The sequence below is a fragment of the Microtus oregoni genome, unplaced genomic scaffold (assembly GCF_018167655.1).
Source record: "Microtus oregoni isolate MIOR12 unplaced genomic scaffold, Mior012 000048F_ref0000485, whole genome shotgun sequence".
NCBI classification, from domain to species: domain Eukaryota; kingdom Metazoa; phylum Chordata; class Mammalia; order Rodentia; family Cricetidae; genus Microtus; species Microtus oregoni.
In genome coordinates, this window is record NW_024543222.1 from 14,442,691 (window position 1) to 14,458,312 (window position 15,622).

At 47.9% G+C, this 15,622-nt stretch overlaps 1 protein-coding gene across 2 annotated transcripts in view; it reads left to right on the forward strand.

Annotated features, from left to right (window-relative positions):
• The first annotated feature begins 219 nt into the window (after positions 1-219).
• Marchf10 (membrane associated ring-CH-type finger 10) overlaps positions 220-15,622 on the forward strand; it is a 96,235-nt gene continuing 80,832 nt past the window's right edge. For both annotated transcript variants that reach the window (XM_041636052.1, XM_041636053.1), the window contains exons 1-3: positions 220-543; positions 2,648-2,724; positions 8,939-9,045. In XM_041636052.1, the coding sequence (XP_041491986.1) occupies positions 8,956-9,045 (90 nt within the window). In that variant the 5' untranslated portion in view covers positions 220-543; positions 2,648-2,724; positions 8,939-8,955. The remainder of the gene's footprint in view (positions 544-2,647; positions 2,725-8,938; positions 9,046-15,622) is intronic.

The window sequence follows — 15,622 nt, forward strand, 5'->3', positions numbered from 1 at the left end:
ATTTTATTCAATCGATTTTCCCCCCCTACCGATCTCCTTTTAAGAAACAGCAAGGCATCTGGGCGTGAACACAGACAAAATCGGCGTGCCTCTTCCAAGCCAGCCGCCATCACTGCTTTCCTTTCCCAACAGCATCCCTTTTCGTTCCCACGGCAACCAGTGAGCCCGCCCACGTGTGGACTCGACCCCGGAGGCCGCAGCCCTGCCCCACCCCCACGATCCACGCTCGCATCGCGGCCAGCGGCCCAGGCTCCGCGGAGGAAGGCGGCCCGGTTGCCAAGGAAACGGGAAGACGCCAAGCAGCCGCCCCCACCGTCTCCGCCCCGAGAAAGGCCGGTGGCCGCGGCGGACAGCTGCCTCCGGGAGGAGAAGGAAGAGGGGCAGCAAGTGGGAGGGAAGACGTGAGGCGTGGGGGAGGAAGAGGAGCCCAGGACCGGCCCCACGCACGATTGATGGGTGGTTCCTCTGCTGTGGGCCTGCCCACCCGCTCCGCCCCGCGGCCCCTTTAGCCCCTGGCAAGGGGCGAAAGCGCTGATCCCTAAGGTAACGGGCCACGCCCCAGCTTTTCCAGGACTGAGGGTCAACTTAACCTTTTAAACTTAAAAGATTCTAGAGGGAAATCAGGCCTGGAGCTTGGTGGCCAGTCTCTCTCTTCCTCCGGCTGACCCCAGATCCAGTTTGTTTCTGCCTCAAAGGAATAGATTTAAGGGGAGTCTGGTCATTTTTTGCGCGTTGACCCTCGCACAGCTGTGTACCTTCTCCGCACATGCCGTTGGTCTTCAAGTCCAGGAAACAGCTTTTGAGTGTGAAAAGATGGTATTACTAATGCTAGAAGCCAATGGCTTGTCAAACTTGTGGTGGTCTTTCCCGTTTCCCATGACAACCTCTCCTCTGGGCTTAGTGGTCAGTATTTGTTAGCCAGGCCTCTCGCGCCCCCCACCTGCATTTCCTAACTTAAATTGGAAGAGGCAGAGCCTCCCCACCCTGCCTCAGGCCCTCAGCCTCTGAAGTATAAAATGGGCCTCGTCACTAAACTATACTCAACACAAGTTTGTAAAGTGAGATTTTTAAAAAATCTCTATAAGTTTTTTTTTTCCTCAAGCTAAAATGGAAATAAATCATGGAATCCTTGTCATTGCAAATTAATTCATCGTGGAAAAGTTGAATTAAAGGTTTCTCAAATCCTTCTTCCAAGCACCCAATCTTGGAAAAGGAGGAATTTATAACCCTGACTGTCAGGCAGAAACACAGCTACTTAAAATTTTATTTCAAATGAAGCTTCATTCTAAAGAGGTTAAATTTACATTTTGCTTATTTGCCAAAACCAAGGCAGTATCGTTTTAGCGAGACTTCTCAGAGAGAGCAGAGCGAGAAAAATGGTAAGTTTAGCTTAAAGCATTCCTTTAAGATCAGGGTTTTTCGTGGTTTTGTGGATTTTTTTTTGTTTTTGTTTGTTTTTGTTTTGTTTTGGACAGTTATGGACATAGAAAAGGAGACAGCTCGTGCACATGCAGGTAGTCTGCATTTGTATGTGCACATGTGTGGTATCTTTAGCGGATGGAAAGAAACGCAGTCTGCCATTGAGTCCTGTTCTTCTCAGTCAGCGCACCTCACTCACCCTGAATTCCCTGGAAATTTTCAACAGAGAGGAATTCATATGTCACAGAGTTCTTAGAATATTCCTCATGGAAATTTCACAGATGTGTAGAATTTTGAGGCCTGGCAGAAGCGCTCACTTCCTCTCCTCCTCTCACACCTCCTCATCCTCGCCCTCTCCCTCTCCCAAACATGGCTTCTCACACTGATTTCTAAAGCAAACCTGGTCCAGTGCTTTGTCACTAGAGGCTCCCAACAGACGTGTGCATGACCATGTGTGAATTTCAGAGCGGGAAGCAGTCCAAAGGTGAGAACGGAGGACAATGCGGGCTGCTATTTTAGAATCGGGCCTTGCCCACGCTTTATTGTCCACCCCCACACAGCACCCCCGCAACTGCTTATATCTGCTGGGTGGGGGGAGCCCTTGGTCAAATGGCTCTCTGGTTGAGTAAGCCTATTCTCTCTATGGATTTATTCCCATACAGTTATTTCTGTTTCCTGTCCACTCTGGTCAGTTTGTCAAACTTGCAGTACAGACTAAAATCCAAGTTCGTGTGGAGACTGTTTTCCTAAGCTGAAGTAACCTCCTGGCTCCTTGGTCAGACACCAAGGAAACAGATTGTTCGATCTCGTAAGGTCTTGATATATTTAAATAAGGAACTACACCTGGCACTTTGGTGCTTGAGATTTTTATTTTACAGTCAAATGTAGGTGACAGGGAGCTTATGGTGGGTGGGGAGGGTCTCCTTCAGGCAAAGTCCTTTGTTTTGAAGGTGATTGTGAAGTCAGTGAGCACCTAGAAAGTTTTGCAGTGGCGTTGGTTCCTACCCCTTCAAGCCAGGTTGTTTCAGGCCTCCTGACTAAGACCCTTCCTTTCGTTATAGCACCCTGAAGCCATGCTAGAGCAATGAGCTTCGCTGTACACCTACAATGTTTCATCCCGCTGGGCTATAGGCTGTGCGCTTTTGTGGCCATCAACATAATCTGGTTATGAATTCTGGTGTTCCTTGCCTGATTAATATTCAGACAGGCTTCTTTTTCTTCCCAACAGGAGCAGCGGGGGTCCATCTTTCTGTTTTTAACCCCACCGTTTTCTGAAAAGGGGGGAACAGACATCATTCTATGCAGGTACAAACTTATATGAAAAGTTAAAAGTGATACTTTTAAATATGGCCCATTAATGTCTGTTGAAATGCACTCACTAACACACACACACACACACACACACACACACACACACTCTCTTTATGCTGACTTCCCTCAGGTATTTGTTACAGTCATAGAAAATTAACACAGTTGCAGGTAAATATATGAAGAAAGAAAAAACAGGTAATGAGGGTAGAGCCCTATGCCTGTGAAGTGCATGATGGGAAAATGCTCACCCAACCATCCTGGGCCAAGTGATAGCAATGCCCTGAGCAGTCAAGAGTGTGGTGTGTGAGGTGGTGGAAGGGTTCCATGGAGCTGGATCAAGTTGATCCTACAGGACAAAAGTTGGCGTGTCAACCTGACTCTTATCACAAGCAAAATTAGGGAATAGCTTAAGAGGGGAGAAGCACGATCCTGGTTAGGGGTTTTACCAGCTATAGAACTATATATTGTAGCTTCAGATCCTAACTTGCCAAAGACCCACCGTCTACCTTGAGAGAAAACAGTCCTCCCAGGGACCAGGAAGTTCCCCCAAGCTGCTCAAGGGTAGACAGAAAACCTTGCAAGATTTTATAACTCCTAGACCAGACACTGGGTCACCGTGAGTCAGGGACAAGCTGACTGTTAGTATCTACACACACTAGTAAAGCAGAGGATGGAAGAAAGCCACAGGGCGCACACACCTGAGGGCTTGGTTGATGCCACCAACCCCCCCCCCCCCCCCGTGCCGTTTCTGAGAAGCTGAGAACATGCCGTAATCACTAAGAGTATATGCAGCAATCTATGAAAGAGCTTCGGTCAACGATCTGTTGATGAGATCTGGCAGTCTCAGTCTGGCACGAACAGTGCCATTTTATAACTTTGTGAGCTATAATATTGTGGTCATAAATTAGACCGTATCAACCAAGTCTAATGTATTGAAGTCAAGACACGTTTACACAGCTAACACAGTGGAACAGCAGCCCTGTTGGTCCTGTTCCTGCTCTTGCTAAGGGTATTCACCGCCTCCTCCTGGAGACTTCCCTTCACCATCTGGACCGGCCATCCACTGGGCTTCCCTCCTGCCTCTGAAATCCTTTCCTGAGCTCTCAACTGCCTCTTCATTACATTTTATTTGTTAATGGGTTTGTCCCATGTTCATTTTCTCTGTTCAGTACCCATTTTTCCTTCAACTGCAGTTGTTAGCAATATGCCAGCAGTGGCCAAATCTTTACCTGTCCAATCAGCTCAGAGCCTTGCAGATCTCTGTAATGATCTGTCCTGTCCATTTAAGAGACAAGCCACACACACACACACACACACACATACACACACACACACACCCCTCCGAGGCAAACTGATCTTCAGCTTCCAGCCTGAGTCTCTTCCTTTTCCATCTCCCTCTCAAAGAGGCAGTTTCTGCCTCTCCCCACTTCTCCCCTTTCCCCCTTCTGTCTCTCCCTTCTCTCTCTCTTTTTCTCTCTCTCTGCCTCTCTGCTTTTCTTCCCTTATTCCTTTCCCCTCCATAACCCACTAAATAAATATCCAACCTCACTCTGTGTGGTATGCCTATCTGTCTGTCTCTCACCAGCCACATGGTTCCCTGTCTGGGACCAGCCAGCCGCCTTCGGAGACCTGTGAGGTGGGCCCTTGGTGTGCCTGTCGGTCTGTCTATCCTTGTGGCCTGCTGCAGCCACTCAGGGGAACTGTGCCGTCCCTGCCTGGGCCTGACTGTTCTTGGGACCTGCTGTTCGCTGCTTGCGGCCACATGGTTTGCTGCCTGCTGCCACATGGCCCACTGCTGCCGCTTGGGAACCTGCAGCATTTCTGCCGCTGCAGCCTTCGGGATCTGCAGCAATTTTGCTTTTACCATTACAGTCTCCATTTGAGTATGAAACTAGAATGGTGTCTGAAGTGCCTACAGCTCTGCACTTCAATCTCCACGTTCTTGTCTCAAAAGCTGCCCTTCCTGATTCCAGAAAGACAAAGGTCAAGGACCGGCCTCGACAAAATCACCTCTTGCCAGGGTAGGGGCATGGGAACTGAAGAAATATAAGTAAAGAATATGAAGATGCATAAAAATAATAAGACAGAAAACTGGGAGGGTATTCCAGTGATTTCTGAAATCACCTGTGTTTGTTTTTCCACAGCTTTTATACCCAATGTAAAGGAGAGGGGAGAAAGTAACAAAAGATTTTATTAACATGACGCAAAGGTTAACTAACACAATTGCTTTGTCACTCTGAGACCTCAAATCGTTAGCATTCTGTTGTCTAGGTAGCAAAGGTGCTCTAGGACAGGTGTGTTGAAGACTGCCCTTCCCCGGGTGACCTCACAGTTACAAAGGAAGGAGCAGAAGTGCATTTACATATCCTGACCATCTGTCAGGTGGCATGGAGCTGTCTTAATATCAAAAGAACCAAGCAATTACATCCTGAGAGGGACATGCAACTATGCTTGTCAATCTCCAAACTCTCTGACCAGCAGACAAGGTGGAAATGGGCCTGCATTTTTCGGCCCCACAGCAAAGCGTTAGATTCGAGGTGTACTGTGAAGGAGCCTTAGTTGGGGTTATGCCTCCATGAGATCCTGCTGTAAGGCATTTTCTCAGTGATCAATGTGGGGAGGGCCCAGCCCATTGTAGGTGGTGCTGTCCTTGGGCTGGTGGTCCCAGGTTCTATAAAAAGGGAGGCTGAGCAAGCCTTGAGAAGCAAGCCAGTAAGCAGCTCCCCTCCATGGCCTCTGCAGCAGCTCCTGCCTCCCAGATCCTGCCCTATTTGACTTCCTGTCCTAACTTCCTTCAGTGGTTAACAGCAATGTGGAAGTATAAGACAAATAAACCCTTTCCTCCCCAACTTGCTTTATGGTCCTGATGTTTTGTAGCAATAGAAACCCTAACTAAGAAATTGGTACCAACATAGTGGGGTTTTGCTGGGGCAGACCTGACCATGGTTTTGGTAGAATTGTGGAAGGACTTTGGAGCTTCAGGGTTAGAAGAGCCATTGAGTGTTAAGAGCTCTGTGGGATGTTCTGTGGGATCTTGGAAGATAAGAATATTGAGAGCAATACAGAGGACGGAGGCATGGCTTATGAAGTTTCAGAAGGAAGATAAAGACTCTTATCGGGGTCATTTATTATTTAAGATTCCGTGATTCTGGTGAGCTTGGGCTGAAGAATCAGCTGTCATTAGCAAGATCCCAGAACTGCTGAAGCGACACTTGGCTTTACTGGGACACTTGATGATGGTCAGCTGGAGCTAAGAAATTAGCAGTGATTAAGAAGAAACCAGCAGCTTGGTGGCGGTGGCTCACGCCTTTAACCCCAGCACTCAGGAAGCAGAGGCAGGTGGATCTCTGTGAGTTCGAGGCCAGCCTGGTCTACAGAGTGAGTTCCAGGACAGCTAAAACTATACAGAGAAACTCTGTCTTGAAAAATGAGAGAGAGAGAGAGAGAGAGAGAGAGAGAGAGAGAGAGAGAGAGGAGACAGAGACAGAGAGACAGAGAGAGGAGAGAGCGCAGCATCACTGAGGTGAAATCTTCTGAAAAGTGTTTCCTCAGAGCACAAAGAAGCTGTCTTCCAGAGGCCGCCACCCTTTCTGGCAGCTGTCCTTGGCAATGTGTAGGCATCACCCAGGTGACTCTTTGAAGGCATGAAGGGGTCATGGAGAGCAGCTGAGGTTTGGCGCTGAAGAGGTCAGGAGAGGCCATTCATGAAAGTCAACCTCAGTGGCAGTTGAAGGCCCAGGACTGAAGGGGTCATGCAGAGGAGCAGAGGCTTGGCACAATGACGAGAACTTATGAGCGGCCGCTGGTGAAGAGGGCGGCCCAGTCACAGCAGAAGACCCCAGTGTTTTGGAGATGTCAGCACCATGGGGCAACCACCAAGAACAGCAGCCACAGTGAAGTGGAGTCAGCCGGAGCCTAAGAAGGCGCAGCTGGAGAAGTGACCCGGGCCCTTGGAGGGGTCCAGAAGACCGTGAATAGAATCCAGACCCTGGACTGCTGGAATTTTGTTTTGCTTTGGATTGATTATGACTGTGCCCTGATTTTTTTTTTCCCTCTTGAAGTAAGAAAGTATTTTACTAGAGCCCACCGCTGAGAGACTTTGATTTTTGAAAGATTTTGGATTTTTAAAAAGATTGACTATTTTAAAAGGACTGAAATTTTAATGTATCTGAATTTGTAAGGACTGTGGGACTTTTAAAGTTATTTTTGTTGTTAATATGAGATCTTGCGCATGAATAAGAAAGGAAGGGTTGTGGCTTGCTAGCGCTGTGTTTGTGTGTTAAGATAAGGAGTCCCTTGTGTTGACTGGCTTTGTGTGTCAACTTGACACAGCAGAGAAGGCGGAGCCCCAGCAGAGAAATGCTTTAAGGTTCCACTGTAATGCTTTTGCTCAGTTAGTGGTCAGTGTGGGGAAGGCCCAGCCCTGAGCTGCTGGTCCTGGCTGAACAAGCCAGTAAGCAGCACCCCTCCTGCTTCCAGGACCCTGCCCTGTTGGAGTTTCAGTCCGGACATCCTTTGGTGATGAACAGCACTGTGGAAGTGTGATCTGAATAAACCCTTTCCTCCCCAACTTTGCTTTATGGTCATGGTGTTTTGTTCCAGCAATAGAAATTTTAAGATAGGAGGTCACTGAGGAAAACCTCGGTTGTGTCTTGGCTGTGTGTCTCCTGATGGTCAAAATCCCTCCTTTTTTGTTAAAATCACCCTTGAGCTGTGGTTAGGTTGTCCTGTATCAGAAACTACGTTGTCTGCCTTGCAGCACTTGTGACATGAGTTAATCTAGGTGGATGCTCAGAGGGGCACCTGGCCTCCCACAGGCTGCTCCCTGGGAGCTACGACCCTCCCCACCCCCCACTGTCCTTCTTTTCTGCCTCCTCTTTCTCCTCCCCACACATTTGCTACCCAAGCCTTGTTACCGTCTCGTCTCCTAGCCCATCGGTGGTCACAACTCCGCATAATACCCCACCCCATCCTCCAAACTACAACTTTAGGAGCCTTTTAAACACACAAATGTGCTGCGCGGCAGTGGTGCACGCCCTTAATCCCAGCATTTGGGAGGCAGAGACAGGCGGATCTCTGTGAGTTCGAGACCAGCCTGGTCTACAAGAGCTAGTTCCAGGACAGGCTCCAAAACTACAGAGAAACCCTGTCTTAAAAAACAAAAACAAAGAAACAAACACAAATGTAAAAGATTGGGAGATGGCTCAGTCAGTGAAATGCTGCTGTAGTGAGCATGAGGACTTGAGTTCTGGACCGACACCCCCCCCCCCATTCATCCACTTAACAGCTGGGCAAGCAGAGACAGGAGGGTTCCTGAGAGTTTCTGGTCAGCTATTCTCGCAAAATCAGTGAGCTCTCGGCTCAGTGAGAGACCCTATCTCAAGAAAACAAAGCGAGGGGTGATTGAGGAGAAATAACAACTGACGTCCTACTCCAACTTGCACACGCACACCCACGTACACCATGAAACACTTATTCCCTGGCTTAGAACCTATTATTAGCTCATGTGACTTCTCATTCTGACCTGCAAGGCCCCACAGAAGCCCTCACTGTTCCTCATTCTCCTTCATGCCCTGAGGCACCCGCTGCCCTCTGCCAACTCTTGCCTAACTCATGATTTACCAAGCCCAGTGTTGCAGGCCTATCTTTCCAGTCACTCTGCTCTTCCATGGTGCCATTCCCTCAAGGAGCCCAAACCCGGCTCTGTGCTGGCAGTTCCAGCTGAACTGTGTAGCGATGGTTCTCCACCCTAGGCCATCGGCAGCACAAAGGCAGAGATCGTGTCTGCCTGCCTGGCTGCTTACAGCGGCTGGCAATGTCTGGCTTGGATTAAGGACAATGGTCACATCCGTGAATTTAAGCAACCCAGGACTTAACAGTTTGGTCACCGCATATCTGGGTTCTTGTTTACTCCTCGGTCATGTGGTGGAACTGCTACCCAGTCAGGTGTCTGTCAACTTAACTCCCTGTGAGTAACCAGGATGGAATCTCTGAAGCCCGCTGATGAACGTGCCTGCATTATTTATGGCTGGAACAGAAAAGGCTATAAGAACTTTGACACAAATACAAAAAAAGAAACGTTTGTACCTTTCAAACAGTGGGTAAATAGATTAATAAACGAACACATGTAATTCTACTCAACTAAACCCAGATGTGGTGGCCTGCAGCAACAACTGTCACGGTATGTTTCCTTCTCTGTCTTACCTAGATCGGGAACTAAGAACCATGTTGCATGAAGCAAGGGACAGGCAGAAGTTCGTCAGTGATGTTCAGTATCTGCGGGACATGCAGCACAAGGTGGACTCTGAATATCAGGTAATTGCGGAAAGCAAGGATTGTCTTTTGGGGGGAATAGAATTTTCAGGCTGGGGCTGGAGAGATGGCTCAGAGGTTAAGAGCATTGCCTGCTCTTCCAAAGGTCCTGAGTTCAATTCCCAGCAACCACATGGTGGCTGTAATGAGGTCTGGTGCCCTCTTCTGGCCTGCAAGCATACACAAAGACAGAACATTGTATACATAATAAATAAATAAATATTTTTTAAAAGAAGAATTTTCAGGCTGCATCGGTGTAAGCCCACCCTAAACGTGTCACTCACTGGCTGACAGTGAAAAGTCACTCATCTTTCTGAATTGTATAAAATGGTTGGTGCTGGGGGTTGGAGAGATGGCTCAGTGTTTAAAAGCACTGTTCTTCCAGAGGTCCTGAGTTCAATTCCCAGCAGCCACATGGTGGTTCGCAACCATCTATCATAGGACCCGATGTCCTTTTCTGTCCATGCAGATAGCACACTCGTATACATAAATAAATTTTTTTTTAAAAAAGAAAAAATGGTTGGTTCTAATTTCACAATACTGTCGCAGAAGTGAAATGAGCATTTTATCCCAGTGGTGGTCCCGACTTTGTGTTTTACACCACTCCATCCTCCATGCTGCAATGTTAGGGGGCTTTTAAAAAACCCAAATGTTGGGGCTGGGAAGTGGCTCAGGCAGTGAAATGTTGCTGAACAAACATAAGGACTTGAGTTTAAAACTCCTGCAGCCACACAGGCATGGCCGTGTGCATCTGTAACCCAGTGCTCTGCTGGGCAGAGATGGGATCATTGGGGTCTGCTGGCCACCAGCCTAGCTCCAGATTGAGAGACCCTGTCTCGAAGGAGTAAGGTAAAGAACCCAGCATCCTCCACTGGCCCACATGTGTATTGGATGTGTGCATCTGTGCACACATGTACCCTACACACACTCATGCCTCCACACACGTATCTAATGCAGTGTTTGGCCCACAGCCCTTGAGCTGAGAAGCAAAAAGACCTTGAGGGGTTAACTGAGTTGCCCTATAACATGCCCCTCTGTTGTCATGGGCACCAGAAGAAAGGTGGTTAGCCACTCTACAACAAGCAAATTTCTGGTCTCCGTGGCTACAGTGTTTGCAAGCAAAAACAAAAGTGATGGGGTGCCTGAGGGGTCATGATGCAATTACCTGGGGCTGGCATGGGACAGACTTGCTGGACTCGGTTGTGGGATTTGTAGAGCCTTTAGGATCTGTCCTCACCTCCCCCCGTGAGAAGCTGCCCTCGCCAATCAAGGAGACACATCCTCAGCCTCCATGGAGCTTGGAAAACAGTCCCTCCCTAAGGAAAACACAGTTCAGCTATCAGGTTCTTCTCTTTCTTAGCAATTTCAGATAGAATTGAGCCTTGTGAGTCACCAAGGAAACCAGACCCAGCTCAGTAGTCTGGCTTCACCTGAACGGTGACACTCTGCTCTGGGGTTGGGAAGGATCAGCAGTTTCTTCCCACAGTCCGCACCCAGGAGGATTGCAAAGGGGGAGATTTGCAGCAATTGGGGATGGGTTACTCAGGGAATCATCTGCTTTTCACAAAGATGCCTCCTCCACCTGGCTGGCATGTGGAAACACTTGTTTAATGCTGTTTCTCCAGTGAGTGCGGAAGGCGATTGTCTTGATATCAGTGGTCCCTGGTGAAGGAAATGCCACAACCATGTGTCCTGGAGCCGTTGCATTTGTCTAAGATCACTTAAGCTTTCAGCATTGCCAGTTTTGTTCCATTTGGTTTGATTTGGTCATTCAACTGATATTTAATCCACTCCATGCCTACTTTGTGCTGAGCAAGGGCCCTGTTCTTCTGGCCTTTTCATTCTAGGTTTAGGAAATAGAAAATGTGCACACAGTATAAAGTTATTTCGGTTACTGCTCCAGTGTGGCTCCAGTGTGGCTCTAGAATGTTCCCTCATAAGCCCCTGTGCTAGAGGCTGGGCTCCCTATGGGGCACTGTGGAGAGGGTAGAACCTTTAAGGGGCAGGGCCTAACAAAAGGACAGAACCTTTAAGGGGCAGGTTCTAGTGAAAAGTCTTAGGTGTTTGGAGGTGTGCTGGCTGAGGGAACTATGGAAATCCAGACCCTTCCTCCCTCTCACTTGTTGGCCTCTGTGAGCTGAATGGCTGCTGCCGCCATGATGTCCTCTAGCAAGAGTGCCATTTCATCAGAGCATCTGTCGCGATCAAACCTGCAAGGCAGGGAGCCAAAACAAACCCTCCGGGTCTTTAAGCTGGCTTACCTCAAGGAAAACTGACGAGGACAGCTGCTGATCAATATAGGAAAAAGACAACAAAAAAGCCAGAACAAAACAAACAAAAAAAAATCCCAGCATAATAAGGGGCGGGGCATCACGCTCTGGAGAGCCAAAGCGAAGTGTCTGACCTGAGGAGGTGGAAGAGTTCCGTAGAACCGGATCTGGCTGGCTCTTACAGGAGAAAGCAAGACACGTCATCCACGCGAATCTCATCACAGTGAGAATCACTGAATAGTTTTGGAGGAAAGAGACATGATCTGGTTTAGTTTGGGGTTTTTTTTTTTCTTTTTTAAATCACTTTGGCTTCTGTGAGGGGAAAGGGCTGGAAAAGACAAGAGAAAAAAAGCAAAATATTTTGAAAGTAAAATTGGTGTTTAGCAAAGATGATATGGTGAATTGGATCAAGTTCATAGGCATGGAGGTGGCAAAAAGTGGTCCAGCTCAGGAGCTGGAAGCAGAGCAGGTGATGGACGGAGATGTGCGTCAGTGGATGGACAAGAGTGACTCCCGTCAAGGCATTTCCTGTCCATCAACCCTTCTGGTTATAATCTTGACTGAAAACTTTCCAGTTTTTACATATGATCCTACATGTCCATTTTCCTTTCAAACACAAAACCCAAGCAGGGGAACCTTCTCAGCCTCCTTCCCGGCCATCCGGTTTCAGAGGGCAAAGTGTCCACTGTCCCGCTAGTGACCAGCGGAGGCCTTGGCTCATCCAGCCTCTGCCGTCATGGGACTCAGCTGTCTGTGTTTTGATACCTTCTCTTCTCGCTCTCTCTTTCTCTATTTTATTTATTTGTGTATCTTTTATATATTTTTATTGGCTTATCTATGTATCATGTTGGAGTCAGGATCCAAGGCCTCCTGCGTGAGAAGCAAGCCCTCCACCAACTGAGTTGCACCCTCAGCCCGATCTTCTGTCCCTAGCAGCTCCAGTCTACAGCTACGCTGAGGTTCACATCCTAAGAAGCCAGGCGCAAAGCCTCGCTCCTCTGGCAGCACCCGGCTTCCTCCTGTCTGTCTCAGACTGCTCCAGCCTGTCTCATGTCTGTTTCCACTTCCTTGTCGGCTCTGTGTTTGTTTGTAAATGCGCACTTCTTCTTAACCACTGCTGAGGTTGGTGACCCAATTCAGTGACACCTTCTGAGTCTTTGTTTCCCAAGGCTGCTTCTCTCTCATGTCACGGTCTCCTGACATAGTGTCTCCCTCATGTTAATCTCCGGTTTTCTTTCCTACTCCCTCCTCTTCTGATATACAGTCCCAGGGTCCCAGCCTCAGCCCCCTTCCACTTCTGATACACAAGGCTCTCATCACTTGTTGGCTCTTCCTGTTCTTAACCCCTACTTCATACGGCTGGCTTGTCCCCAGAGTCTCGCAGAATGCCAGAGCCGTGGGTGCGTCTGCACAGCGTCACTAATCCAACATGTCCATCCCTCACCACCCCTCCTCCCCTCAAACCCTTCCCTGACTCCTTAATCTCTCCCCCATAAAGTTTTGGCTGGCAGACTTTGCTAAGCTCACCTAAGGGCACCTGAGCCTATGCCACCCTTTATCCTATGACCACCACCATGGTTCCAAATACCATAATTTTCACCTGAGACTACCACAATATCCTTTAATGTTTAGCTGGCCTCCTTCTTGTCATGGCTAATTTTGTCACCTTCCTGACTTTTGTCATATTCTAGCCTGTGCCATGGGAATGCTTAAAGACCTTCAGTAGCTTCCCCCGCAAAGTCAGGCTCCAGACCCAGGGACCTAAGCAAGACCAACCTTAGCAGGAACTGCTACTTAACCCTAACCCCCACCCGCCCCACCTTGCTTTTACTGCCTTCTCTCTACAGAGATCGTAAAGATCACAGTTTTAATTTAGAACTAAAGGGAATCTCTGACTCACATAGTATCTGGGTTCGCGTTTTGTTTGTTTTTAAGAAATTACTGGGTGACAGTTTACATAGCATGAAATTCAACCTGTTTTACGTGTGCTGTCGATGATCTGTAGTAGATTTGCAGCTTTAAGACGCTTCCCTCTGGCTGGAGACTGCACACAGTTTTCATTTGCGTCGCTTCTTCTCCCTAGCCTCTTACTGTCGTGAGCCTCCTGGCCCAGGCTGAACCACACACTGTAGTGCCTGAAAGCCAGTGCTATCTACGCTAACCACCAACTTGTCAGACGTAGTCCAGCTAGCGTGTGACTGTTCCTAGAACCAACTGCATCATTACTGGCCTTTTTCAAAGCCACTCATCAATGGGGCCGCACGAAATGGTTGCCTTTAAGATATAGATTGCTGTAAACAGGGAAACATTGACCGACGGTAGCAACTCCAAAGGAACAGCAGTAACTTTTCCTTTTAGACAAGGTCTCACGATATAACCATGGCTAGCCTGGAACTAACTATGTAGAGTAGGCTAGCCTCAAACTCATAGTGATCCACTTACCTCTGTCTCCTGAATTCTGGGCTAAAGGTGTATGCCGCCACGCCCAGCCCTGCAATTTTTTTTTTAATGATATTATTTCACCTGTCCTTTGCCTTATTCCAGAAAGACTTTAAAGTTGGGGCTTAAAAATCACTTGCAGCTGGGCATGGAGGTATACCTCAATCATCCCAGCTCTTGAGAAGCAGAGGAAGGAGGACCATGAGTTCAAGGTTTCCCTGGGCTGATCAAAAGACTATGTCTTAGAAAAGAATCAATTCCATGGCTTGAGTGACCGGTGATTAACTTGGTGCCATCCAGCCAAAGTGTGCTGAGATCATTTACTGAGGGGAGTTGTTGTGCTGGGTAGGTACCGATACCTTAATGTGTTGTGTCTAACCCGTCCCATGTAGCTGAGTTTAGCTATAGATGCAATCCAATACAAATCCACAAGCTTATTCAAATACTATGAGATTGTTTTGTGGCTTGACGGCACGGTTGTCGCGTGTGGACTTTGCAGTGACAGCATGTTACGTTGTCAGAAGGCTGGCTGTGCCTGCTGTGGGGCTGGCCCATTGCACCCTGTGGGAATCCAAGCATTCGCTCTCCCTGCAGCCATCTGCTCGGGACACCTGGGACTTCCCATTGCAGGGCATTGGAATGGTGTAAGCCGGAATCACTCCACGCAGCTCCCAAATCACACAACTTGCCACACATTCCTTCCCACGCCTGGCTTGCCTTTAATGAACTGGCTCAGATTGAAGCCCTTAGGAACCTCCTAATTTTTTTCTAGACTTGGGTTATTCCCGCTCTGTCCTAAAATACTCTAAAGGTTGGTATGCAGCAAATGCAGCCTTTACAGGTCTGTGGGTTAGCTCTAAGAGAAGGCTAACCCCACCCTCATTGTTTGCTTCTACTCTTTTCGGTGCCTGGGTGGGGCTCTTTTAAGAAAAAAGAGGAAGTAAACATCTATTTGGCATATTACCTGCTATTTCAGAATCGGGTAACTAGGATATAATTATATTCTATCTTAGACCTTGGCTCTGTTCCTTCCAGGGTGTTTATAATTCTCCTCTCTCTGTCCCTCTCCGTATTTCCCTCCCTCTCCCTCACCTCTTACTTCCCTCCCCAAATGTATTTATGTAACCGGAGGCAGAATTTAGCCTTAGCCATTAATGCCCACGGAAGGCTAGAAGGGAAGATTACACTTGGCATTTCAGAACAATTTTCCACAATCTCTCAAATGTGTTCAAATTGGTTTCATTTCATGTCACTTGCTCATCTCTTTTCTTTCAAGTGCAGATCAAACAACGAAACATGGCGATATAAATGTGTTGAAGGCCATGCTGGTGGCTTCTATACCAAGTGGCAGTGGGCAGGAGGGAGAGATGCAGGTTGCACGGCTCTAACCCAAAATCCAAAATCTCAAATACTCAAGGCTGTGAAGGTCCCTGAGCACCAGTATACTGCCACACCAGGGAAACGTCTCGTGCACAAGATTATTTCAAACATTACATGAAATACCCTCAAAGTATGGGCTTAAGGTCCATGGATTTTGTGTTTAGACTTGAGACTCATCTACCAGAGATCTCCTTGTGAGATTTATGCAAATACCTTAATATCTGAAAAAAACCCAAATCCAAAACACATCTGGTCCCAAAGCATTTCAATAGAGGATTCTCAGCTGTCTTTCAGCTCCTCTTCCCACGGGAGCCTGGGAGAGAGTCTTGCTTATTTATTCGTTTATTGTGCAGTGCTGGACATTGAACCTGGGTCCTTGCCCAGGACAGGCGTACACACAGCTATATCCCCAGCCTCCTCCTATATCTACCACCTTATAAGTTACCCTGGTTACGCTTCAACTCACTCCGTAGCCCCAAAAGACTTTGAGA